Source organism: Rhodnius prolixus, unplaced genomic scaffold (genome assembly GCF_049639745.1).
Source record: "Rhodnius prolixus isolate KJV_2025 unplaced genomic scaffold, Rpr scaffold_2, whole genome shotgun sequence".
Taxonomy (NCBI): Eukaryota; Metazoa; Arthropoda; class Insecta; order Hemiptera; family Reduviidae; genus Rhodnius; species Rhodnius prolixus.
This window is the reverse complement of record NW_027411592.1, coordinates 62636858-62648631: the sequence shown is the minus strand read 5'-3', so window position 1 is coordinate 62648631 and position 11774 is coordinate 62636858. Positions and strand designations below refer to the sequence as shown.

Below are 11774 nucleotides of genomic sequence, written 5' to 3'. Positions count from 1 at the left end.
TTCCTTTGCATTTTTTTGCTACATTAAAACATTTACATTCTTAAAACAAACTGAAATTCAAAAATTATTAAAAAATTTATATTTATTTTTCTAAAAATAAAAAGCGAAAGAGAAAAAACAACCTAATCGTAATTTGTACAAATTAAGAAAAACCCCTGTCATAAAACTCGATTAAGTAACTATTCAAATTAATCGATTAGCTAAACTATTGGTTATGTATTTGACTTTTTTAAATTTTTCTTTGCTCTTAAATCTTGATAACGATACGGTAAACACATTTAAAAAAATGGAATAGAAATAAAAAATTGTTGATTATTGTTTTAAATTGTGAAAAATCAAGATAATTTAGGACTTTCCGTTAAAAAAACGTATTTAATTCTATGTAAAAGTAAAAAAAGAGAAATGGTCAATTATAGGTTATCATCATTAATCTTTATTGTTGTGCTATGCTGAACCGTGAGTCACACTATATTTTTAAACTCTAAGGAATCCTTACCATAATTAAAATGTCTTACTTTTAATGTGGGCGGCTTGTAGATGCTTCCAAAAATTGTATTTTATTTCGAGATTTTTGAAATTGCTACCAATAAAACACAAATTTTTATATTTGATATTAAAAAATACAAACTCCGTATAAAACTGTAAAAACAAATAGAATATTTAATTTATTCAGGGGTTATCCTCCTTGACGATTGGATTTTGTGTTTGGGTTTGTCGTATCTGCACGGACCAATAAACAAAAACGGAAAATCTCCCAATGTTCTCAAATTTTGGATTCTGGTAATATAGGTTTTGGACAAGATCAAACCACTATAAACCATCTATAAGATTTGTCAACTTTTTCAGATTTTCTAAAAAAAAAAAATTAAGCCTCTTTAAGCGTACCGTTTAAATCTGTTCATTTTATTTGAAACATTTTACGAGGATAAATTAATTTTAAAGACAGTTCTCTGACGGTAAGAATGAGAATGGATCTCCCTTTGTTGTGCTATTTCGGAGTAATAAGGTAACAAAGAAACACTTGTTTTTTTATACGCTTCCAAAACTGGTATATTTCAAAAAATATTTTATTAAAACGTTGTTTTACATTTAAAAAGTCTCGATAAATATTTCGTCTTGGTTTTAAAAAACTCACGATTACAATTAATATTATTTTGTATTTCTTTCATTTTTGTGTTTAAGTAAAACAACAGAAGTGCAGTTTCGTTTTATTTATTTATTAATTAATAATTTTTGTTTAATATATAAGAAGTTTTTATAGGAAGATGTATAAATAAAAGGCGGTCCAAAAAAATTAAGATGCACTCTAATCAAATACATTCCTTTGGGTATATCGGCCTCCCTAAACGTGATACAACGTATGATAAGTTTTTAAACAAGTTTAAAGATGTTGAATAAATCAATAAATAAAGATTTAAAAAAAAAGCACAAGTGGTAATAATTTTGAGCTTTTATTTGTAATTCCAGTGTTTAGATTAAAAGTAAAAAAAAAGATTTCTGTTTGTAGCACGCACAGTTTAATTAGTCGGGCTCGTAGTTGGTCTATTCGCAGTTTTCTTTTTTTTAATTATTAGGATTAACCATATTTTAGGCAAGAATTTTTCTCATTTCCTGTCATTCGCCATCATCCATTTCTTCCTTCAAATGACTTGTTCCGAAAGACTTCTCTTCGCCCCTGGGACACCCGCGTCTCACATTCTTTGACCTCCTTAGAAATATTGTTGATTATTCTTTTCCAGAATAATCAATACTATCGATTGGGAACCTGAATATTTACTTATTACAATAAATAATATTGGAAATAGATTTAATAATAGCGTAGAGAGAGAGAGAGGGTCCTAAGACATTAAAGACAAAAGTGACTTGTGCGACCCCTTGCAGTTCTTTTAAGAAAATTTCACTTTCTTACATCAGATCCACCTTACGACTCTTTTCAATCGATTGCGCACCTGTTCTTTGATGGCTGCGCATAGGAGGCATTTTTGCGATGCCACCAAGCAGTTCAGATCCCGTGAAAACTCCTCAGGCCTTCCGAGCCGAGAGATCTGCCAAGGTGGATTGTGGCATTCCCCAATATTTCGAATGTCTAGGTTCCCAGACGAAAAAGATCTTAATTTTGGGTTTAGATTTCTTAACACAGTCCCACCATTATTCTTTAAGGCTGAGAAAATGAGTACCGAGAATTAATCATCTCTCTCTCTTCTCATGATCGCTACTGCTCGAAGATGCCTGCAGCTACGATAGGCTTATCGATATGTCGAACTTTGGAATAAGAATGTGCATCCCTACCCGCCCCTTCCTTTATCACAAGCTTCACAGATCCTGGGCCATAAATAAAGTAGATTAATTCAAAATTAATTCACCACACTCTACTTTTCCACTTGACCAACGCTTCTTTTGTTCAGATAAATGTTTTAAATAAGGTAGACTACATACAGCATCCTTCATTCAATGCTTTTTCGTTTAAATTGCTTAATAAGCGCCTTTAGATGGTAGTTTAAAAAAAGAATGATAAATGGAATATTTAGGAATTATTGAGCATTTAAAAAAAGGCTTTTTATTGTTAATAGTAATAAAGAAGTATTTGTTTTAAGTAGAGCAAGGAACCTATAATTCTGTATTTTCTTTTTCAATTCAAAAGAAAATGAAAATATTGCAATCATATCATGTATAGTTTAAAAGTGTTTAGACTAAAATCACTTTACCCCAAAGAAAGCTCAATACTATTACCTATTTATACTGATTAAATCAAAGCAAAAAAAATTTAAAGAAATAATAAAAAGTAAAAACAAAAAAAGAATTATGTTAAAAATAGAATAAAAAATACGATCATGTAAATTTATGTACAAATTGGAAGATAACAAATCTCAATAAAGGTATTTTAAGAGTACAAAAAACAAACAAACTTGTTTTCTTAATTTTTCCTTTAATCTTTGAAAATAATCAGGTTCTGAAAATGAAAGAATCTACAAAAAAAAGGGTTATAGTTTCAGGAATGAATACAAATAAATATAAAACTTTTCTCTGGAAACGTTCATCAGTAAGGGATAATGTAAAAACAGCCAAGATGATATAATCAATTATTTATTTTTTAAAAGTTTTGTTTTCATTACAATACTAAATTTCCTGAAAAAGGTAATGGTCGATCAAAACTGTGGCTGAGGTAGTAGCAGTAGATCAATGCCTTGGAATCAAAAATTTTAAATATCAAGCAACAGAATTTTACATAAATCAAAGCATCATATCAACGTCAACTTCTGATAGGACCCGTCAGATTTCCCAGAGATTTTTTCCCAGCCCTTCGTCTAACTTTATGAAGTTCCAGTTCACACTTCGTAATATTTTCAGTAACGTTGGTGAATGAGTCTTTCTCTCAATTCCCAAACGTACTTATTATAACTAGGTTTACCAAAGTTTCTTTCCAGATTAGTTCAATTTTTTTTTTCTTTTATCTTAGCAATTTGAAAAATGAAACAGATTAATCTAGGAATTCGGGCGATTTTGCTCTACTAGTTCAAAAAAAAGAATGTAAAACGACTCAATTGCCGAACGAATAAGTCTATTCCTCTACACATCTCTGTGCAAGTATGGTTATGAAGCAGGTATGTGAGGACAACACTTCATTTTATGAAGTTCGGTAACATACTTCGTGATGCTTTAATAATTACCTTTAATACGACTTCCCCTTAATTTCCAATTATACTTTTCATTGTTTACAACTAGGTTTAGGTTGATTACATTTAGGTTGCAAGTTGCCATCCAACTTGCTCGTCGCAGGTTGTTCGAAGAGGTTTGTATTGTGTTCTACTGTTTTATTTTTTACGAAATGTTTGAGATGAAAAATGGACTAATTTTGAAAATAGGTACATGATTGCCGAACAAAAAAGACTTAAGGAAAAAATTCATCCAATCGTGTGGTTTGGAAATCGAATTTGGTGATTTTTTGGGTACGAAGAGTTAGCTCTTGCATTGGGAAAAGTAAATTGATATAAAGGCTGGCTTATATAAAGATAAAATTCGTACACACGCTCATAACTAATTGTAAAGTGAAAGCGCACAGAATTTCCGAAAGGTGTTACTTTTGCAGCATCTCTACTCGTCAGAAATGGTAGGATTTAGTAGTTGTTGCTAACAATTACTCTAATACAGCAATTAGTGCTTCAAGAAGATTCAAAATGTTTCAAATAAAACTAGGCAAGTAATTTAAAAGGAATTTCTTGCCAAATAAAAACTTAAAACCATTATATGTAAAAACAACAAAAAATATGTAATTCTAGTGAAATAATCCAGGCTGATAGAAAGAAATTGATATTCTTTCTTAGATTTATTGACTCATTACGCAATATCTCTTATTGTTAAGAAAAGAAAAACATGTCTGTGTTGGTAACTTCATTTCTACACCCCTTTCTAAATCAAAACTAACTTTCTCAAGTTAGTAGCACCACAACTTCTAGATCCTCAATTTATAATATAGAGCTTTTTATTCAACTTTTCTGGCTTTTTACTTCTTAAAGGAAGTATTGCATATTATCGAACTTTTTATGCTCTCTGAAAGCGAAAAAAAGAAGAAGTTTTTAGCGCATGATCTGAGATCAGATCAGATATTACAGATGTAATATCCGAGATTATAATAACTTTTTGTGAACACTCACATGAATCTCTCTACTGCACTCTTTGGTCCAATAAGTTTCTATACTTTCTTTAAAGTTCTAATTAAAACAAAAAAACGCTAATTACGAAATCATTTAAGTGATTGCAAAACTTCCTTTAGCAGACTTAGAAATGGAAGAAATTCTAGGAGTTTTTCTTTTTGTCTAGTCTCTAGTCACTAAATAGACTAAATTTTTTATTTTTGTTATACCATTTTAAATGAATAACATTTCGATCATTGTCGAAAATTCTACAACACATAATATTACATCTTTATCCTAAAACTTAATTCTTTTATATTATTCCTAGTACCTTTTTTCAGCACAACATTCTTTACAGATGAGAAACTGCAGAAAAGAACTGTTAAACATTACTAAAATCATACTTAATTACAGATCAATTTTCCAATCTGCTTTCTTTGGCTCAACGGTCCATGAAAGATCTCTTGGCTGGACCAGCCAGCTATCTCTATCTGCCGCAATTTTTATCCAACTTGGCATACCAATCCTGACGCACTAAAGTAATCGTTCAACTGCTGGACGAGGTCTTTCTCAAAGCCTTCTTTCTCCAGGATGTCCTTCTTTGCCAGCCTTCGATCTCGAGCACGCTTCATCCAATTGAGATGCCCAAATATCTCAGAGTCTTCCAGATTATCAATTGACCAAGGTCATTTGGTACAAAATCCTTCAACTTCGGAAAGACCTCTGTCTTCCATCAGCTCAGCTTTTCCACCAAGATCGTACTCCAGATTTAGGGAAAGGTAAATCACGTTAATCAACTTCTTCATCAACTTTAGCATACAGCACAAATTCACTGAGATTAAATCTGGTATGAAATTCACAAATTCTGTTTCTCACACCTACTTCTTTCCAGGTCAAATAAATAAATTTAGTAAACTTCGTAATGCATTAACTAAGGGAAAATAAAGAAATTGATATTAATCGAAGAAATTCAGCTTAAATTTGTATTTAAATAACAAAGACAAATTTCAAATCTAATTGTCAAACTTTGACATATCGACAGACCATTTTTTCTAAAAACTTTATTTTCGGAATCAGAGGACGACGACAAAAAAGGTATTTCGGTAAAAACCCTTTATCACATGAGAAAAGTAAAGTGAAATCAAGAAATATTTACAAGACTAGACAAATTTTCTATTATGGGAGGGAACAAGTAAACTTCACAGAATTGAATAGTATACGAGTTTTTGGTAGAAAATCCATTCACATTATTCAAGCCCTTCTAATCGTTCAATTTCAATGGTCCTCTACAATTAATTGAACATTAACAGTTGATTCAATGCATAAAAATTCTATAAGATTTTTTTTTTTTTCCCCCCCAGGTTACAGTAATCATAATATACCGACAAGAATTTAATCTTATTCTTTTATTATATAATTAGAGAAAATCTAATAATTTATTCGTTCTTAAAATCTAAAAGTATATATTTTTTTTTTTTTAAATCGCCTTACTTTATTACTAGTTTTTTTGAAATCGTAAGATTAAAATTTGCATGAACTAAAGTTCAATACTATGGAATAAAAAATAAAATCAACAAACTATTTTTGTGCAGTCACCAAGGAACGAGGAACAAAGAAATGGGGGATATTTCCCCATTACTTCATAATAATAAGACGAAGTTGATGAAGCAACAAATTTCCACTATAAGCAGAGTGAGTTCCTTTTCGTACTTATTTTTCTTTTCAAGAGTAAATCCGATATTTCTCTTTAATTTTGACTTTTTTTAAAGCGTTTGTACAAGTTTCTGCCCCCCAAGATGGTGACTAATTTTATTTCCAATCCAATTAAAGATGTTCACTTTCACAAACAATAGTCTTACCCTGGACTTTACGATGCCATTTTTTTTGTTTGTTTTTTTTTGTTTAAGTGTTTTTCATAAGACGATTCCCACCGCACAAGCTATTTATTTTCTTTCCTTATCGGTTTTGTTTTCTTTTGTCCCTGTCTCTAAGTTGCATCTCCTTGCTCTGAAGATTCAGTCAGTTTAATAAATGGTAAATCGGTTCCACTCCACATGGAATACAAATGTGATCCTGTACCACCTCCTCTGCCGTGAGATAATTCCTGGGAAAATCAAAGGAAACAAAAATTAATTGATGTTAGAGAACACTACCACAAATTGTTACAACTGCAATTATTTCAATTCTATTTGTCCAATATTCATAGAAATAAGCTTAGGATTTGTGACTAGGTCCACCTAATATTGACCACTGAACCCTCATTATTCTCTTGAACTGATAGAAACACTTCTCTCTAGAAGCGTAGCCAACTTCTAAGCTAGACCGGAAGCAGCTTTTTACGTACCTTACAAGAAGAAAATGGGATGATTGATAATAAATGCTTAAAAAATCTCAGTTCATGGACAATATTTAACCATTGTTTTAATAAAGTAAAACGTAACTGTTTTCTACAGCTCCACATTATGAAACTGAATTCTTAGCCTTCAAGAATTGCGCTGGATAAAAATGTTTGTAGTAAAGCGCTTTAAAGAAAAAGTATATTCTCTACTTTTTTTCTGGACGATTAGGTTGTAACTGACAGCTATCAAAACTTCGTTCAAAAGAAAAAGATTTCGACAACCTAACAAGGTGTTTGGCAGTACAGTCCGGGGATCAGAAACTAACCCCATGCACTAGCCTAAACTAACTGCTATATTTTAAAGAGACCTACCTCTGAACTAGTTGTGGCCGATTTATGAAGTGAATAACAAGAAGAAGTGGTGTCCGTCGATGAGCTACTTTTCCGCGACGCCAAAGATTGAGCATCGGCTTCTTCAGCTTCTCCCCACCTGGAAATAAATAATCTGGATGATATTATGTATAAAATTGAACAAAACTTGTAGTACACAGAAATTACTTGTTTGATCTTTCCAAAAGAAAGAAAAATCGACCGAAATCAGGTTGATTTTCAACCATTGGTAAGAAAGCGTAATTTTATACGCTTCAAAAAATTTTTCTCCATTAAAATGGTTTTAAGTTATTGCAGGACATTACTATTTCTATAAGATGATGATGTCACTTTAAAAAAAAAAAATTAATGAGTATCATTAGCAACAAGTGTCGAATCTCTCACAAGTATTCATATTCTTGTTCATTTATTTCGAGAACTGACTGTGTCAAGTGCATCTCTTCATTAAAAAATTCTTTTTTTTTACCGAAATAAATTAGAAAAGAGCATTAATTTAGGAATATTTTTAAAGATTTGAAGATTTTGAATATGAGACGTAGTTATTTCAAATTTTGAAAATTGTGAAATTTGTTTAATTTTACGCTTTCATTTTTGTAGACGATATTTCGAACACTTAAGATCATAATCTTATGTGATCATTCGGTTTTGATGTGACTACGTTTGCCACAACTCTAGATCTTCTTAAAAGTTTCTTAGGAAAAATTTGAGATATTTAAATATACATAAATTCATATATTTTTAGAAAAAAGGTTTTACCCACCAACTTCCTCGGTGCACAATTCCTTTAGGCATATTGTCCGGGTTCTGCCCTTCGGCTCTAGTCAAAATGACACCTGGTAGTCAGTCATAAATGGATTATTATGTATTATTTACAATGCTGATTTTACTTTTTTTTCTTTTTTAATCTCTAAAGATCGATGAAAATCCAAATTTACAGCGTTAACTACTTTGTTAGTCGTATAGGAATGGCGACTTATGAGGAGTAAGACTATCTGTAAACTTCATTGGGTTGAGATGAGACATCAAATCTTACTAAATGGGATAGTTTCAATGGTTTCAGAAAGCAAGCCTTTGAAACTCACCCTCCAGAGTAGACTTTGCAGGACTACGTGTGGACAACATTAAAAGTATATTAAGGAAACAAACTTATGCCTGCAATGACGCCACAAATCAAGAGCAGTCTGTCGTCGCCCTACACTTTGATGGTAGAAAGGTATTCAAAAAAGTTAGTGAACAGAACAAATAAAATAATGCGTAAACCTGGTTTTCCGTTTTAGTACCTCGTTTACTTCCAGCACTAAGGTTTTGGGCGAAATCATTCAACCGGAAATAGGACATTACTTAAGCGTTTTTGTAAAGTTTTTTGCGCCCGATCTGTTTGAAAATGACTTAAAAGAACAGTTGCCAGAGTTTTTAATTTTTACTTTCTCATACAAGAAACGGAAGTATCCGTTTATAAGGCTCCTGAGTATTTATGTTCTTCGTGCATGACCATTGTAGCTCTAAAACGAAAACATTCAGGCTTAAACTTTGTACTTCAAGTACCCAATGATAATGACAGTAACGTAGCCTGGAAAATCTTTCAACTGGAGATAAAATTTGACAGATTTTTTGTTTTAATTTTAGAGGCTACCTCAAAAATGGCTTTCATGAATTTTTTTTTTAAACAATTGTCTTAATTTGAAATTAAGAATAACAGAATACCACAAAAGTTTAATGGTTTACTAAATTTGTCAAATAAATTGTTATAAGAAGTTGCGGGATAACTACATATAATACTATATAAAAAGTACTATATAATACTATTTATAAGCAGCAGTCACCTGGCAGATGTTGGGAATTCGTGTTGGCCGGCCTACAGGAAAGAAGTGAGATAACGTCCTGTAAATCTTCTTGACTCGCCAGGGTTGAATGCCACACAGCATCTGCAATCAACAATAATCATACAGAACATCTATAAAATTTTTAAGAGGATTTTTGGCAAGAATATACAACATAGAGGAGCGTAATTAAAATTTGGAGGCCCGTTTTTGAATACTAACGAAGGGCCTTCAACCGTCCATTACAACATATTTCTAAAGTTAAATTTGAGTCTAATTTTCCGTGAAAAATAGTGTTGATAAATTTAGTGTACGTAACTGAAATTAAATAACAATCTAACAATGTAATCCATTAATGAATCAGCTCTTTGAACAATTCATTATTTATTTTTTTGCTTACCAGGGGTAGTGGATCTACTTTTCTCATGATGTTGCGTGGTAGGTAAGGCTAATTTCCATGGAATCGACCATCTTCGCAGAGTTGGATCATGCTGTGCCTTGTCGTGCGTCGCTGTAGCTGCTTCCGACCATCTACGCTGTAGTGGTTCAACGGGTGCTGGAGCTGTGGGCGTCCTAACAGCGTAACACCTGGCCACGGCGTCCAATTCTCGACCGCTAGGTGCTCCTCCACAAGAGCAGGTGGCACCTGCACCGCTTGAAGATATCCAGTCGCAACTTGCCATTCCAAGTTGATATTGTAAGTTAAGCAATCGGACAAGACCACTACAGACGACACCCTGGATTTTTTGTTCCAAATTTCAAAATTACTAAATGATTTCCAAAAATACTCTCAAAATTTTCATTTATCTTACTATTAAGAATAGAAACCTGATTTATTTCTAGTTGATCTTGATCAATATCCGTGCCAACATGGGCCTCTTGCAATGAAGCTATGGTCTGATTTCTTACTATGGCAACTGCAGAATTAGTGGCAGCAGCAAGATGATCCCACATGGCCCTGCAATGATCCAATCGGTTTTTGCAGCCGCTAGCTGTTGTGGTACATCCTAAGGACCCAATGCTTTCGGTCAGTTCAGCACCTGCTGTGCAAACTGTCTGCAAAACCTGCAAAAATGGAATGATAAACTTACCACCAATCTAACTTTACAACTTTTTTACGTTCCAACCAAGATGTTTACATTTCCAATATATCTCATGTATTTTAATAACAGCTTTTACACTTGTGGCAATAATAATAGTAATAATTAAAACATTAATTTTTGGCCTAAGGGCCTAGTCTAGGTGCCTCTTAATCCAGAAGCTAACTTTACAGGACTTTTTAAAACCAATTGTAATATGGGCTCTGCTAGATACTTTAGACCATTCTTCTTCTTCTCATCTCATCCCTAGATGTTACTTCATTGTCACTCCTATCACATCTCAGCGCTCCATTATAACTAAACAGACCGGTTTGGGATTTCTGTTTTAGAGAGATGTCTTTGTAAACTCTCAAAAACACTGAAACCCTATCTCAATCTAAAGTAAACAATAAACCAAGAGGTAAAAGTCAAACAAAGTTTTGCATGTTTGAAGCAATCGTTTTCTGCAGAAAATGAGTTCAATTTTTGAGAATTTATTTTAATTAAAAGCGCGTCACTCTATAATTAAGATTATATTATCTCAATTTTCTAATTATTTTTAACAACAGAACACAGTGTTTGTTGACATAATGGTACTTAGAACAGGAAGGTGCACTGATTCAATAAGCTGTAAGAAGCTTCTAGGAAGAGAAAAATCTAAGAGCGAGCAGTTGGATTCGAATCTGAGATCGCTGCGTGGGAGGCCAGTGCCCTTAGGAAATGGATTAGGTTCATTATTATAGTGAAAAACAAAACGGAAATATCATTATGTGCACAAAGCATGTCGTTAAGACCTTCCGAATAGTACCTTTCTACATCAGAAGGAACTTAAGCTGTATCGTATATTTTATGCCCATACTATAAAATTAACACAAGCTGAATTAGTAGGCAAATGTCTGCATCAATGTCTAATTGTTTAAAAATAAATGTAGAAATATTTTCAAAGTCAAAAGGATATACGGAAAGTTTACCTTTAGAAAAGTAAGCCAATGGCTCATGCAATCCGAAACCTCTTTGGAAGAGAAACGTAATGCTGAAATAGTCTCACGATTTTCCTGCATCTCAGGGTTTTCTGACATGCTTACTAATCTACAAGGGAAATTATCTCAATTATAAAAAAGTTATAACATAATTAATAATAATCAAAAAAACTAAAACAACTTTCACCTTTCTGGAGTGTGCTGAAGGGATGGTAAATGAAACGTTGAACGATCTACATTCAAATGGCCTCTCTGTTTAGTATTATGATATGATGGCGTACGTATTGAGGGAGGTTTACCACGATTTAGACCCGTAGGAGACTTCTTCATGTTAGAAAATAAACACAAAACTCTTTGGTAACACTAACTTGGAAATACCTAATGCAATAGGCATTTTCAAGTGAAATTTGTTTAAATAACTTCATTAACTACTAATACTAATAATTATAACCATTAAAAAAATTGACAAAACACACAAAAGTTCAGGAAATCAGTAGATAAAAACTGTAAAAAATAGTTACAATAAAACCAACGGC

The 11774-nt window shown here is 32.4% G+C and overlaps 1 protein-coding gene across 1 annotated transcript; it reads right to left on the bottom strand.

Moving 5' to 3' along the window:
* Positions 1-5986: 5986 nt before the first annotated feature.
* Positions 5987-11774, bottom strand: LOC141450129 (uncharacterized). Its single transcript, XM_074120231.1, has 8 exons — positions 11426-11774; positions 11230-11347; positions 10008-10244; positions 9580-9916; positions 9183-9284; positions 8120-8192; positions 7342-7459; positions 5987-6735 (listed from the first exon to the last, which is right to left on the bottom strand). The coding sequence occupies exons 1-8, from the start codon at positions 11566-11568 to the stop codon at positions 6619-6621; spliced, it is 1245 nt and encodes a 414-aa protein (XP_073976332.1). The 5' UTR covers positions 11569-11774; the 3' UTR covers positions 5987-6618.